This window comes from Xenopus tropicalis, chromosome 3 (genome assembly GCF_000004195.4).
Source record: "Xenopus tropicalis strain Nigerian chromosome 3, UCB_Xtro_10.0, whole genome shotgun sequence".
NCBI lineage: Eukaryota > Metazoa > Chordata > Amphibia > Anura > Pipidae > Xenopus > Xenopus tropicalis.
This window is the reverse complement of record NC_030679.2, coordinates 51,662,444-51,686,636: the sequence shown is the minus strand read 5'-3', so window position 1 is coordinate 51,686,636 and position 24,193 is coordinate 51,662,444. Positions and strand designations below refer to the sequence as shown.

The window sequence follows — 24,193 nt, the reverse complement described above, 5'->3', positions numbered from 1 at the left end:
AGGAGGCCCAGAATACATTCTACTTTAAGTTTCAAACTATACAACCCTTGTGTAATGCAGAGAATTACATACAAACCTTTTGCTGTTCCCAGAATACATAACCAGTCAGTATAAATTAACTGCAAGGGAAAGCACAAGATACATATTCCCCAATATGTACAAGATAGGAGCACACACAAATATGAGCTAGTGGAAAAAGAAATGAAGCGCTACAGTTAAAACAGCTCAGGAATCTGACAACTCAACCAAAACATTTTAGCAGCCATCATTCTTCTCACCTTGTGGCAGTAGTGCACAGCCGAGACAATCTGACGAAAGAAGTGTCTGGTTTCCCTTTCACTCAGTCTTCGTCTCTCGCTGATATAATCATACAGCTCGCCTTTGCTTGCATATTCCATTATAATCACAATTTTGTCCTTATTTTCAAAAACTGCACCAAAAAAGTGAGAGAGAGAGTAGAGGTTTAGATAATTAGCACAAACCTGCAGTTATGCTAGCTCCAGCATTGAAATAGATGAGCAACCAACGTACAAAAATAAGTAAAGGCCAGTCTGCATATAAAATAAATAAACAAAGAAAGGAATAAAGTTAATTTTGCTTGCACTAAATAGATTGACAGATACAAGATGCCTAGAGGGCCACTATTCTTTTTTCCTATATTTCTGCTTCCCTTTATATTAATGTAAAGGGCTTATTATTATTTTTCGAAGGTTCAGTGTATACTTTTCACTGATGTGTTGGCACCACATCAAAACACACTTTCAATTCAAGATGGTGGCAAATGATTTGCTTGTTGCAGAAACGTAACTTTATTCTGAATCAGAAATGAAAATGAGCAAAGGATTCTGACTGCTAACTAGCAGTAAAACAGCAAACAAAGCACCACCTGTGCCATAGCTTTAAAGCATGTGGTTTCAGCAGACTCTTATCTTCAGCTAATATGAAGCAGGTTACTGATCCATCCCAGGCCTTAGGTGTACCTGTTTCCAGAAGGCAGTATGTGTGTAGGCTGAAAGCCATCATTCAACTTAACTTGTGGCAATTCAGCAAAAGAAACCTGAAAATGACCTTTTATATTTTCCACTTAGTACCATGTTGCTTCTTACAACACCACTATCTCGTTTTTAAGTATCCATGCATAGCTTTAATGAATTGTATCTTTCTATACACTTTTAATATTAAAAACATTAGTTTGCATTCTATAACACATATTTTAAGAAATTCATTTTAGTATTTAATCTTTAAAAAAAACCATAGTAAACCCATAATAAAAAAAATCCACCAAAACTTGTTTACTGCATATGTTCAAGAAAGAATCTGTCATTGTTTCCCTATTTCCTACGCACAGGTGTGCGATACAAAAAAAAGTCTAAGAAGTGCCCTTTAAATATTACAAGTACCTTCAACTACTTGCCAAGTCCTGTTATATTTGCATGCATCAATGGGATACCAACTCAGAATATCTCACTCACATGTTAACCATAAGCAGTTAGCAGACTGTCCAGTTAGTCAGGATATTTAGCAGCCAGTACGAGACAAATAAGGGAATGAACAGACAATGTTTTTTTTACCAACCCCAGTTATAGTGACTGATGAAAAAGAAGGGATATGAGCTGTTCACATTCCCTGCAGCTTATCATCGTATGCTCTCAACTGACGTGAATCTTGTGCTCTGACATCAATTCAATTTCCCCATGTCTCAGCACACACAGACATGGCAAAACTGGTAGATCAAGATGCCTTGGGCTTATATTCTATTATTTACACTATAGTGCCTAAGAGAACTCTCTTGAATATTAAATCCCAAATAATGATACAAATATACTGTTCTTAAATGCACATGTTTACATGCACATTTAAACTTAATACAACTTATATATGAATAAAAAGGTAGAACTCAACACAACGTTACAAAAAATGTTGTTTCCCTAAAATATGCTATATGGCAAAACTATGTTGACACCTGTATGTTCAACATCTTTTCCAAAACCATGGGATAATGTAATTTAAGTTGCAGCATTAGCTAAAGGCCTTCTAACCTAGGCTCTTACTCCAACCAATCAGCAGGAAAGATTCACTGGTCACCTCCTCCTCTGTTGCTATGATTAATGCACCTGGACAAAGATAGTGCCTTTTATTACATATGATGAAATATGGGTGGATTTGCTCCTATTCACATAACAGAGGTTGGGTCCTGATGCTGAGCAATTAGGACTAGTTTGAAATGTGTTCAATTGGATTCTAGTCAGGACCCTGTGTCGGATAGTCACATTCTTCCTCTCCTGTTTCAGAAAACCCATTTTTTGTATGGCACTCTTTTTGCAAATTGGAGTACTATTTGGCTGAAACAAGAAAGAGCTGTACCCAAACTGATCCTACAAAGCATAAATCAACGGGTTAAAAAAGTATACTTAATGGCAAAATGCTAAAATGTTTCAGACTAGCAAAAGACTGCATTGTGGTAAAACAGCTTGTGACTGTATCTTTGCCATTTTGTTGTAATATTAAATAGAGACATCTTAGGTTTCCCAGATTTTAGTGTTATATCCCCACCCTTGACTTGCAGCCAAACAGATCTGTTAGTAAATTAAAGGAAACTGACTGATAACCCAGAATGTTCTCTACCCCATAGGCCCATTTCATGCTGGAGATTCTCTTCAGTGTGGAAGAGTGGTCTCTACACAGATTATTTAATTCAAGCTGTTTCTGACTTTTTTTCAAGAATTTAATATGATGACTTTTCCAGGCGGAAGTACTCAGTATTTGTTTGCTGTTGGTGGGATGCCAACAAGAAGTTTGGTTTTGCAGCATAAGATGGTGGTCAGTTCATATCGTATTCCAGCAATATTTTGTTTAGTAGGTTATTATTAAATGTCTTAGAAAATATTGGTTTTGGTGCCCAGAATGGCAGCACTCTCCACAAATGCAATTACAGAGTTATGGTTGGGAGTGCAACTATGCATTTCTTTTTGTCAGTTAACAAGCTGTAATGCAGGGTAAGATATTTGTGAATTATGAAACCTAGTAATTTACTTTTGTGGTAGAATCCATAACCAAACATTAAAACAATGGGCCAAAGCCCTTCTATGTATAATTATTTTCCCCAAGGTGTAGCGCAGCTCACATTTCGACGCAATGAAGCAAAAAAGTGTTTACATTTTAGCAGTGGAAAGAGAAAAGACAGATGAGACTTTACTTTCCAGATCTTTTCAGTTAGTGTATGCTTAAGCATTCAGGTCAAGCTTCATTTATTTTGAACTCACGTAAACTGCTCATGCTACTCTTTACATATGCATATCTGCTGTTGTCTTTGGTCATGCCGCTAAACTGATGACAAACATATGTGCCCATAACCCTACCGACTAATAACTCTCAACTATTAAGTCTTCTGTACAACTGCCCCTTTCAAAATAGGGACCATTGCCAGATATGTATATGGCTATTACATACAGATATCTGCAAAAAATTTAATTATCTGCCACTGATAGTTTTAAGCATGAGGTTGCAGCTCTGATGGTTTAAAAGGGCGAAGCTTTGGGTCAGCTGGAATATGCCTTATACATTCCCTCTCAGTCTGAGCAATCTTCTAAATTAGTTCCAGTGTGTTGACATTCCTTCCATCTGCTGCCTTTACATGCCCCCTGAATGGTATTTTATTACTCTATGGACAACTGTAGACAGAACTACCTTTCCGCAGTCACAAAGCGCTTCTTTATATAAAGTTCAACCAATCAAAAGAAGTAGAAACAATCTATTTTATGAACACTAGATCAGTGAATACCAACAAACAAATATATTTTATTTCCAAATGCTTGGTTATCAGGTCATAATGAGAAACAAATTTAAGTCAGGAATTCCTTAACCAACAGCATCTTAAACGCTTGAGCCTTCCACTTTTGCAATTGAAAAGCTGGATCTCATTTGAAGATGGAACCCAGGGACACTTTTATTTATCAAGTATATGAACCCTTAAAAGATACATAAATGAGCTTTTATGTAGCTGTACTTTTGGTTAATGACTATATTTACTATATTTTAAGCACAGTAAAAAGAGTGATGCTGGGTTTCTTTCTGCCTAAAAACACATGCAAATATAGCTATGTAAACATATTTATGTTCCTTAGCACTGAATGCACTTTCCATTACAATTTGTAAGAACTCATTAAAGCTACCCCTGCAATGCATTATCACTTGGCCCATACTTCTCTAAAAATATTAGCCTAAAATAACCTTGATAAAGATTTTGAGACACAGGCACTAGGGGGCAGATTTATCAAAATTTGTGTTTAGAGCTTAATACATACATCTTGGCCACATTCTATTAATTTCTATGGGGTATTTAGAAGTGTATTTATTAAATGGCGAGTTCTTATTTTCAGCTATTGATAGATATGCTTCTAAAATCCCATAGGAATGTATAGAATGTGGGTGAGTTTTTGTGTATTAAGCTCTGAACTCACATTTTGATAAATCTGCTTTTCTCTGGTATCATGTTTTTTCATGTTCAAAGTCCATGGCTTATTGACTGAATTAAGACCTGATTATTTGAAGTGGCAAAGTGATTTATAAGTGGTATCAAGAATAAATTAACCAGAGACACCACTTCTTTTAGTAGGAGTAACAGTTTTTATTGCTGTTAGAATGTGAGAATTTATAGCAAGTGTTTAAATGTCAAACACACGTTCCAGTCCATAAATAAATGAAAATAAATATGCAAAGCACAGGACTGCATTGTATTTAAGCAGCAGAGTATATTGATTGTTTTGCCACATAAATGCTTCAAATAATTCTTAATGGAGACATATTGGATAAATGGGAAAAACCCTAGTTTTGTAGGCAATTATGAATAATACACAGTGCTGGTTTCCATTTGGGCTAAACATTAATCTGTAAAAATGGCCCCTTTATTGGAGCTCCCTATAGATCTTATCACTTCTCTGTTGGAGTTTGAAATGAGGGGTGGGTGTGTCCTAACGGTCCCTGCCTGAAGCACAGTAGGAGGGGGAGAGCCAATCACAGCCCTGGAGGCAGAGAAGCACAGACAGGCTTCAGTTCCCTATCAGGTCAGCCTAGCTGCTGATTGGTTCCCATCCTTCCTAGAGTTCAGGGTACTGAGGGCCGCTGGCTCCCCAGCTCATCCAGAGAATTCAGCCAGCAGGAAGTGGACTGGATGGGCGGGGCTTATGGGGATTTGGGCGAACTTCTCAATAAAATCAGTAAAAAACAAACTTTTTTTAGCACAATCCTTCTATATCTAGAGAAGTACAATTCCCTGGTACATTGGTAATTTTTATAGGATATGTCTCCTTTAATGTTAGATATTTTTTCATTAACATGAAATGCTATTTTGGGGTAGACGGTTGGCAAGCATGTCTGCCAAAATAGACGCAACTGCGCATGTACTTCTTTGTGAATCTGGCACAATTGCAAAGAATATTTTTTATCTGCCTGGTGTCATTTCACATCAGTTTCATTTGCAACTGTGTGCACCCCATTCTTTTGGTGTAACAGAACTGCTGCAATTGATGTAGGGCTCTGAGGGAACCCGGAGATATTGCCTGGTCAAGAGGTGTTAGTAGCTCCAGGGTTCCCCTGTATCAACATCAGCCTTTTGGAGCAGAATGCAGGAAGGACTGAGCAGTGGCAAGCACAAAAATATGGGTGTGCAAAAAGTTAATTTTGACACAAGCACCTTTAATGAAAAGTGGTTTTAGCACAACTGTCTGCTGGGAAACTGTAGGGACTGCAACTGCATGTGCAGATGTAAATAAGCCCTATTATTGATTGTGCTTTTGTACCTCACATATAGATCATATATATTAATATATCTTAAAAATAACTGTTGCCATTTGCCCTGTGGTATGATAAAATTCAGGGCAGTTGTCACAAAGACATACCGTATATACTCGAGTATAAGCCGATCCGAATATAAGCCGAGGTACTTAATTTTACCTAAGAAAACTGGAAAAACGTATTGACTCGAATATAAGCCTACCCTAGGGTGGGAAAATGCAGCCGCTACGGCTACGTTTCAATAATCAAATAAATAACAGATAAATAAATAATAGATAACAAAAATGCTACAGCAGCAGATAAAAGCAAGTTTGGGAAGGCTAAGGAAGCTGCTACTAATTATCAAGTACTTGACACAGTTCACATGAGGGGTTGTTACTAGGGCAAAATAATTCTTGATGCTGGACTTAGAACAAATTTATTTTTTTTAAATAACAAGTTATTTTACCACTTACTGACTGGCTCGTTGTGCAGATACACTGTAGGCATTTAACACACCCTATATAGCATTAGTACTGTTTTTTTTTGTTATTTTCTATAATGGTGTGTAATACTAAGTAGGGGTCCAGATTACATCTGTATTAGCACCATGGTTTTACCTTCTTGCGCGCAACCTTGCTATCCCTTCTCTGCCCCCCCAGCCCCTCGCTATTCCTTCTCTGCCCCCCCAGCCCCTCGCTGTCCCTTCCCTGCCCCCCCCAGCCCCTTGCTGTCCCTTGTCCCCCCCAGCCCCTTGCTTTACTTGCAGCCCCAAGAGTATAAAGATAAAATAGCTGTAAATGACAGCAGGCAGAAATCGCAGTCGCACAACTGGTGGGAAATAAGCAGCAAGCAACTTACCGGCTGCCCAGCCAAGGTCACGGCGGCTCTATATCCTGCTCAGTGGGAAGTGGAGAGGAGTCTTCTAACTCGGCCTGAAACAGTCTGGATTCTAAACTGCCGCGCTTTGTCAGGTAACCCTTTCACCACCAGACGGACGGATGGTGTTATCTCCTTGCGCGGCCCCCCCTGTGAATGGACATGCGTTGTGCGTCCATGTGTACCTGTGCGCGTGGTGGAGATAAAACCATCTGCACAGCAAAGCGAGTCTGCACATCGATGCACGCCGCCCGGTGGGGGTGCGCGCAAGGAGGTAAAGCCATCATCTGCACAGAGAGTGAAAGTCTGCCTATCGATGCACGCCGCCCGGCCGTCCATTGGGGGGTTGCCCGCAAGCAGATAAAACCATCTTCAGAGCAAGTGAGACACTGCACATCAATGCACGCCGCCCGGCCGTCCACAAGGGGTGCGAGCAAGGAGGTAAAACCATCTGCACAGCGAGTGAGAGACTGCACATCGATATACTTGAGTATAAGCCGAAGGTTACTTTTTGAGCACATTTTTAATGCTCAAAAACTCGGCTTATACTCGAGTATATACGGTACTTTAGTTCTTGATGTTCCAAAGATGGCTGTATTATAAAATGTCTCATAGAAAATGCACCTTTTTTATTGATTTGCTGTTGCAAACCAGCCTTGGAGAAACAACCCATCTAGTTAACATCCAGGAGGCTGAAACAACAACTTTAATGTGCTTACTAAGCACATTTTGTCTCTGCATAGGAAAATGTACTCTGTTCCCATTTCTATTTTTTATGTTAGCTGTTAAATCAATCCACAGTGAATGGAGTCATTTACTGTTGGAATCCAAGGTTCCAGAATGTTTCTAATGTGCTTTAATAAGCTAATTAGATAGGTGCAAAAGAATTATGTGAGGAAACCTAAGGTGGCTGGAATGTAACAGTGGAAAACCAGGGTCATTTTGTTCTTGACTCCATGCCAGTTGCCGCTTCTGGCTTGACAAGACTCTCATTTGCAAACAAGCAGAAGTGTTGCTGATCTTGACGTCACAGCTCAGCGAGACAGGAAATTAATTAAAAACATGGTCTTAATTGAGAGGTAAAATGATGCCAGAATTATTCATCCCTGATCTCAATTAGGAGCCTGCCTATCATTTCACTATTTTTTTTACATCCAATTTCATCCCTTTGTAGGGTCACCTCATTCCAGTATTCTCCCTGGGAATATATTGTGGCTCTCATAATTTGTAAAACCAATCTTATGGTTTTTATAACCTAACAGCAGCATGGTACTGAAAAGGAATGCATGACCTGAAAATTGAGTCTTCTCAGTCCTAGACTTGACTTTTTGTCACTGTGCCCCATACTTTTATTAAATAATAAAAAAGACCCAATTTAGTGAGATAAGAAAAAATAAAGCAAGGGTTTAGTTTGCTGAATGTAATGAAATGCAATAAAACAGTAAGAAATGAATTGCTATAATAACATTTTCAAAGCAGATAACATTAATGAGACATTCTTTTATGTACACCCTTTGCTGCTGCCATATTTTATGAAGTACTGAAGGGAAATAGCTTCTAAATAGTCATCTTACTGTTGCACAGAACATTGCTTGCCTGCATATCTTACTTTGCATCACTTGAAAATTCAGTGTTGTTGTGGGGCTGCCTTAATTGTAATTAGTAAAGCCCTTCTAGCTGGATTTTCTAGACACTTAATTTTCAAGTGATCTGGTAACCTAATTAAATGTAAGCTTTAATGGATTTCACTCCTGATCTCAGCTAGCATTAGCTATGGCCTCTGGAGGCTGCCAATACAGTTAGCTTGTGCACATGGCCAAATATCATCTAAACACACTTAGCTAGCACAGTAAGAATTGCAATGTGCCAGAAAGAATAACCAAGCAAGCTGAAGGAAAGTATAGTTGGACACCATTACTTGAAGACTATCAAATGCATTTAATACTGAAAAAATGTTTTTATTTTTTAGCTTTCCATGCAAATGCTGTTAGGGCAACTACCAGGAAGAAACAACAGAACTATTCATCTGTGTGACACAGGCTCAGACTGGCTGAATCTGTGGGTTCTGGCAAATGCCAGAGGAGCTGCTGTAAGATGCTATAGACAGCCACAATTTATTGGGTCAGTGGGGGGCTGTTTGGGCCTCTGTGGACTTAAAATGCCAGGGCCTATTCTGACTCTCAGTTCAGATGGACCAGACCTGGTGTGACACTTGCATTTGCTGAGTTAATTTATGCTACAAAATGCATTTGGTATTTGAATTGATGCTTCAAAATTTACAAATAAATAAAAAAAAACACCATTAGCAATTCTCTACTATTCAAGATGGTTAAAGTCACTTCAATAGTATTTTCCTCCCAGCTGTATATAGCACACTGACAAATTCTATCCTGCTGAGTGGAAGGAATTTCACTACTGCAAATTAATGGTCTTCCCTTTGATTTGGGGCATTTATTAGATAGAAAAATACAGAAGCCAGTGAGTCTCTATGGATCCAATCACCATTACCATCATACATTATCTCTCTTATTTGTGCTCCTATCTAACATATATTTTATTAGGTTAGACAGCAGGTTACCAAACTCTGGAGCTGGTCTTGCTATGGAAGCCTGAGGAAATAGATGGCAGAGGGTACTGCCTGAAGGCATGTTAGCATAAGACTTAGGGACAGATTTATCAAAACACGAGTTCGAATCCCGAATGGAAAAAATTCGGATTGGAAACGAATATTTCTGAAGATCGCAAATATCACGAAAATGCTTACAAAAAAATCGTATTAGTCACGATAATATCATATCGGCGATCAGAGTCACAAAATTTTCGTACCGAACAATTGTAAACAGCGGCAACACGATCCGATTTTTTCGCGCTAAAATTACGAAAAAGTCGCGCAAGCATCGAAAATGTTGCAGAAAATACGATTGGACTGATCGAACACTCGGAGCGTTCGTGGATAAGTAAATGTGCCCCTTAGGGTAGTGGCACCTAGACCAATTCCCAGGCCTTTGCTGGCCACAAAAAGCTTGGAGGAAAAATGCTTGGATTTACCCCTAAACTGACATAAAACGTAATTTCTTGGACTCCATGACTCATAGGGCAGGCAATTGCTGGAAATACCGCAAACAGCCTGAAGGTGAAATTCTGTTTTTTTTTTCATCATTTAAAGGTGGTGTAAAGATTATAGCACTAGGGAATACCAATATATTAGTTTTTACCCCCAGTAACTCACTAACCCTGTGATTTGAGCCATTTGTCCTCAGGCCCAAGGCACTTTGCTGAAGAGTGCCACCATGTTGCATCCTATTACCAGTGGGACCAGGGAATACATGGGAAATTTCATCCATAGTGGTGGTATTTATCTAATTCTTTTATTCTAATTCTAACTGCCTGATTTCATTCACTTAGAAATGACAGCTTAGTAATGCAGCTTTAGCCAGGTTAGAACATGAAACAAAAGGAAAACAATGGTACTGGATGGCACTGTTATAATTTTGGCAGCCTCATTGTAAGTGCTCAAACTGGGAATGGTGAGTCCCACTACAGGCTACATCCCTGAGTATTTAATCAGAGTTGGAACCACTTTCTGCATAACATAATTTTTATAACATAACAATCTACGATCCCACTGTTTACTTCTGCAAGGAGAAGCTGCATTTTAGAATAAGTTACATAGTAACAAAGAAAGGCAGGTTAAAAAAAACACTGTGTCATCAAGTTGAGCTTGTTATGCTCCCTCTTGATGGCAATGAGGGTATTGATAATTAGCCCTTCCTGCATAGAGGCAGAGGGCAACAAGGTTATGTTAATGAAACATCATTGACAGAAACAGTCTGGTATCACATGTACATTTTGCAGAAGGGCAGAGCCCAAAATGGCTGCTTTGGGGTAGGGCTAGAAGGTTTACTGCCGTCAGCACAAGTCTAAGATGGTCATACAGGCTAAGAACTTGTCTTCCTTACCTCCATGAAATATATTAGCTTACAGTATAATCTGCAGTTTTGCAGCCTCTGCCTTCAAAATGAAAGAAAAGAAGGGGGTATAAACCATCCAATAATTGTTGACACATATGCTGTGGCACCACTGAGCTCATTTACAATTTAAATCATTATTATTTTTAGGTAGCTCCCTCGGCTTCCTGTTGCTGGAGGTCTCTCTTTGCCTGTATTTAGTAGGCAAAGAGTGTTTCCATTGTACGGTGTCTATGTGCCAAGAGCTGAGGAGACTACAATCCTTGGATCCTAGCTATAAACACAAGTACTGTGCTCTCTTCTACTTGTTTACATTTATATATTGACTTACCATCATGGTTAACATCTCTCTCTTTGTACTTTTAAGATTAAATGCAGAACCCTGCATAATGTATGTAAAAAAAAAAGGAAGTTTACATTCCCTTTACAAGACAGCATCCAACACATTACATTGAGTAAATACAATTATCATGCATGAGGCGATATGCCTTTAAGCTAAGCTTTAAAAATTCTGGGACTGGCTCCCCATTAGTGTCCTGGAGCAGGGGCTGTGGAGGCCCAGCTAAAAGGCTAGTTAAGGTGAGATTTGGAGAAATTATTATTCTCCTATATTCTCTGGGAAACACAAAAATGAAGGTCCATTAGTGTGGAATTTGGGGGTAAAAACATTTTAGCTACCCTTGTATTCTTGGAACTTTGGTTAAATGACTGATGCATCAATGTTTTTATAGATTTGTAACCTTGTAATTAGCTATGGGTGGTGCCGGCCAAATGCTGCACCTCAAAAGCGCACTTCAGCAGAAAATGCCTAAAATAAAAACCCTAAAATATTTATTGGAGTGGTTGTGAGCTAGACTTTTTTAGGGGGATCACAGACTTTGATGCTATTCTGCAGGTGCACCAATAAAAATGCTCTTAAACAGAAGCATCTTTTGAAGAAACAGAAATTATTCAAGATTTCTCTAAGAATCTGCCTGACATTCTAAAGACTGTTTTAGCTGATTCTAGTTTTCCTTCAGAGTAAAAGGAAATCCCCACTAGGTGTTTCTACTTGGCAGCTTTACCTATGAACTAGGGTGTGTGCTTCAGTCATCATTTTTCAAGGGTTGTTGTCAGCGCTGCATGTTTCTTTTTATTTTCGTGCCCTGTCATTTTTCCGCAGTTTCCTTGTCTGGGCCCTTTTTTCTGCTTTTTGCATAAACTTGGCCTAAACTGTACAATACACCACTTATTACACACTCCTGTCTCTTCTTGGCTTCCACTTTCCTCTGCGGGTAGGGGGTAGTCTCATGTAAACTAAATGGAAAACTCTTGATGATACTTATGCAGTTCCTCTGACTTTGTTTCCCTTTCCCATCTGGTGCTGCAGTTTAAATTTCTTGGCAGTGCAACAGACCGAATAGCTTCAGGTTACTTTGGGACAATTGGTTACAATGTTATCTCCATTCCCTATTTAATAAAAAGTGGAGGTTCCAGCCAGCATATTTATAACTACAAAAACAAAACAATTTCAAGTTTAATATACAAAAAAGAATAAATGCGACTGACCAAATTATACTCTCCATAAAATGAAATACAGAGCATTGGAGTTAATATGGCAGATGTTAAAATGCAAATATAATAATTTTTTTTCTCAGACAACAGATAACACATTTTTAAAGAACATATGAGTATCACTGTAATAAGAACCCACTATCATGGGGACCCTGACTGCTGTACCCTTGAAGGGTGCATCCCTAATATTTACACAGGCATTGTTTGTTAATAGAAATCTTAAAGCCAATTCACAATAACACATACTCCTTCCATTGCAAGTGAACAGGAGTGGATGCCACACTTGTGACAATTCCCATTCTACCTTGGCAGCTCTCAACCTATGTTTCCTTATTTGAGGATCATTTCAGCTAATACAAGCCCCTACATGGGCTGATTATCAAGCTACCCAACCATGGACCATGGGCAAACCATCTTTAAAACTTAATGGAGTTGTAAGAATACCTGGTGGTCTAGGGGGTTGGCAGGGACGCCCGCCTCATCGTGCGCGCCGATGCACGCGTCCTGGAGCTGTGGAACGCGGAAGTGCGCGCGCTTCCTTTTAAGACCGGCGCGCTACATGACGTCATTGCGCAAGGCGCGAATTTCAAATATTTAAAGGCGCTTGTGGTTGTTTTCAGTGCCCAACTTCGGTTTCGCCTCCTAGTTCTTGCTATTGCTTGATTCTGATTCTAATTCATGTTTTGACCCTTGCTTGACTCTGACCTTGCTGATTGCTGCCCGTACTGACCCTCTGCCTGTTTTTTGACTACGATTCCGGAATCTGATTTTGCACTTCGCTGCCCGTTTGGTTTGACCTCGGCCTGATCACTTCGTCTCTTCTCCCCAATATTCTGCATAACGCTAAGTTCCCTAGCCTGCTCAGAACATCTGCCCTGGTCTTCTCACATTATGTCCTGGCGGCACCCGAGTAGCGGAGGGCTCCTCCCGAAGCCAAAGGTGGCTGTTATAGGCAGAAGAGTGAGCTCAGACCGGGACCTTGGCTGTTGTTCTGAGTTTTGGGATACTGTGCATGACAGGAGTCAAGGAGGAGGAATGGCATCTGTCATTTTTGAATGTCTAACCCAAACACACATGCACAGATGGGAGTGATATACAGTAGGTAATCAGTACAGTCTAAAAGAGTTGTCTATGGCAAGGGCTCACAGATGTAGCAGTGGAAGAACAAAAAGCCAGCCAAGTATACCAAACTTCCCAACATTGCTTAGAGTATGGCCACCTTAGACAAAATAATTGTTTGTAACCATTGAAGTTCAATGCACTTAATGTCTCATGAAACATAAACTAGGGCTGCTTTGAAAGCTTTCTAAGTTTTAAGAATAAGTCAGAATGAATTTTCATATGTTGCATCTCTCGAGTATTACACATTTTAAAGTTGTCTGGATGCACTCCATAGGAATAAACATCTTTATTTGTTTAATGTGAAGTGCATTGTGTTCCATCCCACACAAATATAGAATGCTGGCGAAGACTCAATATAAAGTTTAAATTGTGGACCACACAAATATTGCTTTCAGTGCTATCCACATAAATTTACCTTCATAAATTCTTATGATATGCGGGTGGTTGAGGGATGACATGATCTCAATTTCTCTTCTGATGTGAACCATATCTTGCTCATCTCTGATTTTGTCTTTACGAATGGATTTTATGGCAACCTTTAATATAAAAGAAATTAAGCATTACTATGAGAACAAAACAGATATGAAGCAACAATTAAAAAACTTTTCTGCAAGCAATTGCTGCACAAGGACCTAATGGAAGTTTGATATATGAATATCTCACCAAACCTTTCATCATTGGGAGCTGTCTAAAACCTGCAGCATACATAACCTGGGCGCTACCTCTTTGCATTAAACTATCCAAAAAGTAGGCAGGTGTACACCAGGATTCTTTAAAGATAAAGAATTGTTTTTATTTAATCATACTATTAAAAAACAGGCTAACATTTCAGTCTCCACCTGAGGGCTCTGGCACATGGGGAGATTAGTCGCCCGCGACAAATCTCCCTTGTCACGGGCGACTAATCTCCCCTAACTACCATCCCACCTGCGAAAATGTAAGTCGCCGGTGGGATGGCACATGCTGCGCAGGCGATTTCGGCAAAAAATGGGCAAAGAAATTGCCTGCGCAACCTGTTTTTTAATAGTATTATTAAATAAAAAAAATGTTTTATCTTTAAAGAATCCTGGTGTACACCTGCCTACTTTTTGGATTTTATATATATACAGTGGCTTGCAAAAGTATTCGGCCCCCTTGAACTTTTCCACATTTTGTCACATTACAGCCACAAACATGAATCAATTTTATTGGAATTCCACGTGAAAGACCAATACAAAGTGGTGTACACATGAGAAGTGGAACGAAAATCATACATGATTCCAAACATTTTTTACAAATAAATAACTGCAAAGTGGGGTGTGCATATTCAGCCCCCTGAGTCAATACTTTGTAGAACCACCTTTTGCTGCAATTACAGCTGCCAGGCTTTTAGGGTATGTCTCTACCAGCTTTGCACATCTAGAGACTGAAATCCTTGCCCATTCTTCTTTGCAAAACAGCTCCAGCTCAGTCAGATTAGATGGACAGCGTTTGTGAACAGCAGTTTTCAGATCTTGCCACAGATTCTTGATTGGATTTAGATCTGGACTTTGACTGGGCCATTCTAACACATGGATATGTTTTGTTTTAAACCATTCCATTTTTGCCCTGGCTTTATGTTTAGGGTCGTTGTCCTGCTGGAAGGTGAACCTCCGCCCCAGTCTCAAGTCTTTTGCAGACTCCAAGAGGTTTTCTTCCAAGAAGCCCTGTATTTGGCTCCATCCATCTTCCCATCAACTCTGACCAGCTTCCCTGTCCCTGCTGAAGAGAAGCAGCCCCAGAGCATGATGCTGCCACCACCATATTTCACAGTGGGGATGGTGTGTTCAGAGTGATGTGCAGTGTTAGTTTTCCGCCACACATAGCGTTTTGCATTTTGGACAAAAAGTTCCATTTTGGTCTCATCTGACCTGAGCACCTTCTTCCACATGTTTGCTGTGTCCCCCACATGGCTTGTGACAAACTGCAAACGGGACTTCTTATGGTTTTCTGTTAACAATTCTTCTTGCCACTCTTCCATAAAGGCCAACTTTGTGCAGTGCACGACTAATAGTTGTCCTATGGACAGATTCCCCCACCTGAGCTGTAGATCTCTGCAGCTCATCCAGAGTCACCATGGGCCTCTTGGCTGCATTTCTGATCAGCGCTCTCCTTGTTCGGCCTGTGAGTTTAGGTGGACGGCCTTGTCTTGGTAGGTTTACAGTTGTGCCATACTCCTTCCATTTCTGAATGATCGCTTGAACAGTGCTCCGTGGGATGTTCAAGGCTTTGGAAATCTTTTTGTAGCCTAAGCCTGTTTTAAATTTCTCAATAACTTTATCCCTGACCTGTCTGGTGTGTTCTTTGGACTTCATGGTGTTGTTGCTCCCAATATTCTCTTAGACAACCTCTGAGGCCATCACAGAGCAGCTGCATTTGTACTGACATTAGATTACACACAGGTGCACTCTATTTAGTCATTAGCACTCATCAGGCAATGTCTATGGGCAACTGACTGCACTCAGACCAAAGGGGGCTGAATAATTACGCACACCCCACTTTGCAGTTATTTATTTGTAAAAAATGTTTGGAATCATGTATGATTTTCGTTCCACTTCTCACGTGTACACTACTTTGTATTGGTCTTTCACGTGGAATTCCAATAAAACTGATTCATGTTTGTGGCTGTAATGTGACAAAATGTGGAAAAGTTCAAGGGGGCCGAATATTTTGGAAGCCACTGTATATATATATATATATATGAAAGACACCAAATAAAGAGGAACAGGATGTTTGTATTTAAATCACCACGTGCCCTAAAATTTAAAGCATTATGACAGGACTAGTGGTGACAGGCAGATTCTATTCAAGAGAATACACCATGTACCATTTTTCCTATGCTGGAATCTATAGTGCTATCAGGTTAAACAATGGCTGAGCAACAATTTGAAGTCCCCTTTATACACAGTATATGGGCATTTGTTGTAGGGATGCAGCAAATCTACTTTTTCAGATTCAGCCGAACCCAAAATCCTTCATAAAGGATTCTGCCAAATACCAAACTGAATCCTAATTTGCATGTGCTAATTGGGTTTTGGAAGGGTTAATTCTCGCCATGTTTACGTGATAAAAAAATCACATCATTTGGCAAACCCTGCTGAAAAAGGCAGAATCTTGGCAGAATACTGAATTGAATACTTGAGTCGGTGCATCCCTAGTTTGTTGTACCACTTTCTATGTGCAGCAGCCCTAAAATTCAGTCCTCTACCCAGCATTAACATTGCTGGATACATTGCATCAGGTCTTCAGCCACCCAATAAAACTTCTTAATTTATCTGATTCCTAGTATCCACTCCATGCTCTGATTCCTAGTATCCACTCCATGATCTGATTCCTGGCTGGGTCTGCTTTTGAGATCTCTTTAATGCTAACCAAGAGTAATTTTTACTCATGGACTATGTTAAAAAAAAGAAATTTAACTGACTGGCTTAAGTTGGCTTTTTAAAAAAAATGTTCTGTGGTTCCAGAGGAACATATAATTATGTTCATAATGTTCCACATCTATCGTTAAACTATTACTACACCCAAAAGCCACATGCAGCAAGCATAATGACGTGCATGCAAATGGCAACCGTGTGCAGCTAAAGAGATTACAAAGGCTCACCTCTGTGGCTATAATGGGTAGTCTTACTCTAATTAATTTTGGAATCATTTCTGTAGTATGGGACGTGTAAAGTAAAAGTTGGCTAGAGATGAAATATTACATGAATATGACAACATCTACTCCTACTCCTGTATGCTGCAAGTTTTCTATAAAAATATCTATAGTACTGCACTATTGTATTGCTAGGATACTGTGCCATACATCATCCATTGCATGTAGCCAGTGAGACAAAAGTAATAGAAGCAACATAGACAGGTACAGACATTAGGATAAGGGTAAAATTGGAGGTAACCATGATAACATTCATTCACACTGTATATAAAAATAACAGCAAAAGAATTATTAATGTTTATTTTATATTTTCCCCTCATATGGCCACCTGAACTAAGTGAACAAAAACTGATCAACCTGTATTAAACATGATTAGATCAGATTTGTGTGCATGGGTTTCCAAGCTGGATGTCTGTACCAACAATACTCTATATCAAGCTTTGTTTTTAGAACATTTACATTAATAGGAAAGTCGCTTTAGAAATAGTCCTCTCTACCTCGGTTGAAAATAAATAGTCTACAACCCATTTCCAGTTTTTAGAATTAGGAAATGCTGATATGAAAATCTTTAGGAAATGAACATTACAATGTTACAAAGAAAATTTGGATCTCAATCCTCTGTCCTATTAAAGACATGTCTTCTTTTCTAAAGGTATCCTGTCTATCTTATTAAAGGAACAGTAACTCCAAAAAATGAAAGTGTATAAAAGTAATAACAATATAATGTACTGTTGCCCTGCATTGCTACAACTGGTATGTTTTCCTCAGAAAGACTACTATAGTTTATATAAGTAAGCTGCTGTGTAACCATGGGGGCAGCCATTCAAAGGAGAAAAGGCACAGGTTACTTAGCAGATAACAGATAAACCTCCATTATATGGGGCTTATCTTCTAGTTATCTGCTATGTAACCTGTGCCTTTTCTCCTTTTTTCCAGCTTGAATGGCTGCCCCCATGGCTACACAGCAGCTTATTTATATAGTAGCTTTTCTGTAGCAAAAACACCATTTTTTTGCTGAGCAACAGCACATTATATTTTTATTACTTTAAAACACTTGAATTTTATGATGTTACTGTTCCTTTAAGCCTGGCTACATGGAACTACAGGTAAATGTTTTTGTTTAATGACCAAACCCTTCAATCCCCTCCAAAAACGTTATAGTGTATACTGATACAAAACAAGATAAATCCTCTTATAAAGCTCCTAGGCATTAACTAAGTCTTGACTTAAAAAAAATGTCCTTCCTCAATTGCTTGTGTGTGTAATTCCACAACCCCCCCAGGGATATTTCAAAGTATATATTATATATTATACAGTACAATTGTTAAGGGGGGGGGCATCAATTTGGAAAAAAACACAAGGACTGGGGCATATCAAAGCTGGCCATTCTAGGCAAATTTTAACACCATGTGTGTGTGTGGGGTGGGGGCAACAAGCACTTAGGCACTTGAGCCACATTCAACTGTGAGAAAAGCAACACAAACTTAAAAAAGGTCCATGGGGGTTCCAAAAAAGGACTGTGATTGGCTTGTTAGGCCACTGGGAGCAATATCCAAGGGGTTAATGAGCAACATGTTGCTTGTGAGCCACTGGTTGGAGATTACTCACATAAGGATTTAACACCAGAAATGAATGCCTAATGAAAACACATCTGGGGTTAACGTCATATGCAGACATAGGTATAGTCCCCAGCAAATAGATTAAGGATACAACAGATCTACAGCTTACTTTGATTACTATTGACTACAGCAGGGTAAAATTGTGTTTGGATTAGTTCTATTTTACAGAAACATATAAAAAATGGGAGGCAGTAGGGAAAGACTACTGATGATTAATCTCGCCAGAGCTGAATAAAAAGGGTATTATAATAAGTACTACAACTACTTACTTTATACTGGAGTTTGCTTTATTCTTATGTAGCAAATTGCTATGTTTATACAAGTAACAAGCAACTTAAGAAAGAAAATGGCACTGTTTAATACTTATTATTCCCTACTGATATAATGCCAGTGTAAACGTAATGTTTTTTTATCTCTTATTTATTCATGTCAATACAAGAATCTTTTGAAAGACAAATGATCTTGTATTCAAGTCCGCAGCTGCATCAACATGTATGTCTGGGCAAGAAAGCACAAGCCGAGCAAAGGTTCTGCCACACCAGTTTATTTATATTGTTTGGGCAAACTCAATACCTTTACACAAGGCTTTGCGCAATAGACCTCATAGACCCAACATCATTCTGGAGAAGCCGCCCCAATGTTATTAAGTAATGTACAAATCATGTTCAGCACGAGATACCTGATCTAATTATTAGAGTGAACGTGATCTTATTATTAGTGTAACCCTGCCTGCATTTAATGCTTAAGTCACTACAAGTAAACATCCATAAAAATAACAGAGCCAGAATATCCTGGCACTAGAACCAAATGCCATTCTACTCAGATGACCAGCGCATTATTTCAGGGAGAGAAATCCCCAGCAATTTGTGCATACTTCCTGATCCTAACACAGCATATGCTAATACTGTAGTTAGACACTATGACCATCTGAAAGCTTAACTTGGAGCTGAAGAAAGTTCCTAAGAAAAATATTTGTGAAGAGTTTGAATAACTAGCATGTGTGCAAGTGTGCTTTCTAATAGGCCCACAGATGACAAAAGTAAGCTGAAATCATCAAGTGAATCAAGCTCTCTTTCCATATGCCACAAGACAAAAAGGCTTGTTTACCAAAAAAATAGGGCAAAGTGTAAAAACCAAGTACAAAGCTCCATGTTCTTGGCACTTTGCCCTCCTGAGGTGCAACTCTTTGCACTCCATGGGGAGACATATATCATTAACAATGAAGCTGGGGAGCACCAGCTGGAGTATGAGCTGCCCTCTGCACCATGTGCCAGATATTAAATCAGAGCCTTCATTTGACCAAACCGCTAGTACTGATTAGAGCAGTAATCCCTAACCAGTTGCTTGGGAGCAGCGGCCTAGAATTATGTGCCAATTTTGACATTTCTGGAAGCTGGAATGCTGGAAGCACAGAGACACAATTTACTCCAAGCAGAGCATCCTGCAGGCTAGAAGTCCACATGATGCTACCAAAAAATTTAGTTCATGCTTGTGTGGCTTACTAACACTTGTTACATCTGAACGTGGCTCAGAAGTGGAACAATGTTGGGAATCCCTGGATAAGACCAAGAAACCAAAAAAAGGGTATATACGTTTCTTAATTAAAGCAAAGAATGTTCAGAACAAGCCTTGTTAACTGATCTGAAATTGAACATGGTTATAATGCTCCTTTAAGAATGCTTACATTTCTTTATTCTTTAATATGTTTTAATTGTTTAACTCAGTTCTATTACTGAAATGAATAAGCATCTTGTTGCTAGGGGGGGGGGGGGGTGTCACCAAGCCTTGCAGCTAAGAATTTGTTTGAATGTAAAAATAAAAATCCGGCTTCACAATCTGTTTCTGTTTGCTAGGGTCATTGACTCTACCAAGCGTAGAGTGTAATATGTTTTGCTTTCGAGAGGCACATTAGAAAGAAAAATAACTTTTAAGAAATGACTTTATAGAACTTTTCCTTAAAACACATTTGTCCCAAGCTGGATGTGAAAATTTGATAGTAAACTGACATTACAAAATGTATTTCCTGTTGTATAGAAACATGTCCAAGGCTAAATTCAGTCTGCATGCAAGTGGTTAGTGTGACATAGGGGTGTGTTTATTATTGGAGACAAATATCCCCGATGATGTTGCCAATAGCAACCATTTTTTTTGTTGTTTTCTAACTTGTAGGTGACTGTTCAAATGTAATTGCTGATTGGTTGCTATAGGCAATATCACCAATTATGTTTCTCTCCAATTTAAATATATATGCCCCTAAGTTTCTATTGGTCTAGGAAGATGAGTTAAAGAGCACCTAGAATAGCTGCAGAACAGCGGAAAGGCAAATAGAAATGTAGCTGTGTGGGTGTGTGTGGGACGGGGGCTTTAAACAGTATTGTTAAGAAGGTTCAAGTGTATGAAAAGCAGATGGGGATAGTTACAGGAGGATGAAAGTGAAGATGTAAGAGACCCTGAAAAAGATGTGGAAATTGAGAAGGCAAGGTAGAGTAACACATGGAGAGGTATGTCTTCTCACATGTAATAAAAGGCAGTATGTTTGCCCAGGAGCAATAACCTATAGCAACCAATAAGATGCTTGCTTTTAAAGGGATACTGTCATAGTTTATATGATATACATTTTATTTCTAAGTTACACTGTTTCCATAGCAAATAATTTACTCTACCATTTAAAATGTTAATCTTGAACAAACATATTAGTTATAATATAGGTGTGTAGGCAGCCATCTCAATGCATTGTGCCTGAGTCTAAGCTTTCAGAAGGAGCCAGCACTACACATTAGAACTGCTTTCAGGTACCTACTGGCAGCTGCTATCTAGCTCCCTTTCCATGGTTCTGCTGATTGGCTAATGGGAGGGGGGTGATATCACTTCAACTTGCAGCTCAGCAGTAAAGTGTGACTGAAGTTTATCAGAGCACAGGTCTCATGGCTGGGGCACCCTGGGAAATGAAGAATATGGCTATCCCAATGTGACATTTCAAAATTAAATATAAAAAATGTATTTGTGTTTCTGAAAAACAGGTGACCAGTAATACTACCTACTGATTTGTTGGTATAGATTTCTGCTCCTGGGCAAATTTAGTGCCTTTTATTACATAACCCCCTTAGTGTTAGACCTGAAACAAGCGACTGCTGCATAACAGAGCAACTTAAGATACTTGGAGCAACAAAACCCCAACAGAGGCCATGGATTTATGGGTACATTAGAAGGCAGCTGCCATTAGACCTACTTTGGTTTTTTTTCGAGTAGCAAGATATGTAACAGAGAGATTAGAAAATGAATAATATTTCATAAAAGGAATAGCCATAACATATTTTCCACAGACAACCTGCTTAGTTGGATTATGCTAAACACGAGTGTATTTTAAGCAGAAATGTACTTTCCTATCATTTCCAGCATCGATGTCTATGAGGCCAATTGCATTAGAAGTCTTAATTTTAACTTTTTTCTTTCAATTCCATCAGTTTGCATTTGGCTTTGTTTTATAGTCTTAAGAGTGTGCCAGCTTCATAATAGGCTTTGAAGCAGTTAGCGTGTTTTAATGAGGTATGTTGGGCAGACTTGGGAGGAGCTGTGACTGTGGCTGAAACAAAAGATGTTCCATGTTAGCCCAAGCATCTTGTGGCAGCATATCATAAGGCATATTCTTTACACATTGTCATACATCTGACCACATCCCAGGCACATTACCAGCTAAACTGAACATCAGATTTCCTCTGTTTGTACATACAAAACTTCAGTCCTAGCCAGATGTTCTCTACACACATTAACAAAAACAAGATTTTCTTTCCACCCAAAAAGCCCATGAAATCACAACGTTCAGCTGAAACAATTTAAACATTTGCCTGTAATTTCCTTGCATATGTACCATCTGCTATAAACTACCATAAAATGTGTAAAGGAAAAGACATTTTTTGATTTATGCTGTTTTATGACTTGACAGCTCATAAAAGTTTTTCATCTACAGAACGTAGACATCTGAATTGTTCTAGAATATCTTTCATTTAAAAACTTCAGATAATCTGACACACTTTTTCCTCCATACTGAACTGTGAGAGACATTTTTCAGTGGGAATAGTGCAGGTAGGGGACCTGTTATCCAGAATGCTCAAGACCTGGGGTTTTCCGGATAAGGGATCTTTCTGTAATTTGGATCCCCATACCTTAGGTCTGCTAAAAATCATTTAAATATTACATAAACCAAATAGGATTGTTTTGCCTCCAATGAGGATTAATTATATCTTAGTTGGGATCAAGTACATGGTAATCTGTCATTATTACAGAGAAAAAGGAAATCATTTTTAAAAATTAGAATAAGTTGCCTATAATGGAGTTTATGGGAGATGGCCTTTCTGTAATTCGGAACTTTCTGGATAATGGTTTTCCAGATAGGGGATCCCATACGTGTACTGAGAAGCAAAGCAGTGAGATCTGAAGAGACACCACTAATGATAGCTGAACATGTAAATCTTGCAAGTTGTCAGTGCCTTTAGGTCTCTTTTCAAGAATAGACCACAGAGTCCTGAAAGAGTCATCCTTAGTAACAGTTTGCATTTGCCATACCCAAAGTGCAGTATTGAATTTGCAACTGTAGCCCGAAAATACAGATTTGACTGTTCATGTAGTAGAGTTGCTGCTCATTATTTCACTAGTGCCCATAGGCAGCTTGTTCTGTATCTTCTGGCTACTAAATCAATAAAATACAATGTCATGGGGTGGAACTTGTGTATTAGTTGAAAATTTTATACTGAGCTGTCTGTATTGCTTTGCAGAGATGGTTAAATGGTTTTATCTGGCATCCTCTTCAGTAACAAAAGGTTGTATTGGGGTAGGCTGTGCAAGACTTGATTTCCAATGCAGAAGATTTCCTGCAATCACAGATACAACCTCAACACATTGCTGTGACAGATGCAGGGTTGGACTGGGCCTGCAGGACACCAGCAAAAACCCAGTAGGCCCTTGCCTTTGCAGGCCCTGCCAATCATAGCCTGTTTCAAGTAACTTTGGAGTTCCACCCCACCCCCTAATGCAGCTGCAAGTAAAATTACTAGCAAAAGGTTTTCCGGCACAGGGGGAAGGCAAGTAAAAGCAACACAATGCAATGTTTGACGGAGAGGGAGAAGTAGGCTTGCAGCAAGTAGAGGAATTTACTATTGTGATAGAGGGCCCCCTGGGGTGGCAGTCCCAGGGAGCCCCAGCCCTGTCCAACACAACAGATTTAGCAGGACCTCTTATTGTGCCCTGTCTATGATTTGTCATGGGCATGATATTGTCAAAGTACAGCAAGAAAAGTGTTGCCATCATTGGAAAACTTTTCATCCCTTAAAAAAACAAGCTAAAACAACAATATTACTTTATTATAAATAAGGAATACAATACAGCTGCAATTTTGAAGGTGTAAGAATTGTGATAGTATATTGAAAAGACAGCTCTAGTTAAAAAGGGGTTTATATATATGTGTGTGTCCGTTTGTGTGTGTTATTTTTTTGAAATGATAGAACCTTCTAATAAACTGCATGTGTTGTTTCTCAGTGAACTGGAGAGGGCAAGTCCCTGCAGCCTAATAAAAGTGCTATCCTAGCAATGTTTTTAAGCCATCTACTTGG

At 39.1% G+C, this 24,193-nt stretch overlaps 1 protein-coding gene across 1 annotated transcript in view; it reads right to left on the bottom strand.

The window, feature by feature from the left end:
• Window positions 1–24,193, bottom strand: part of nuak1 (NUAK family kinase 1) — a 49,719-nt gene that overhangs the window by 10,226 nt on the left and 15,300 nt on the right. Inside the window, exons 2-3 of the mRNA XM_002931629.5 lie at window positions 13,711–13,831; window positions 279–430 (exon numbers count right to left, since the gene is read on the bottom strand). Of these exons, the coding sequence (XP_002931675.2) occupies window positions 279–430; window positions 13,711–13,831 (273 nt within the window). The remainder of the gene's footprint in view (window positions 1–278; window positions 431–13,710; window positions 13,832–24,193) is intronic.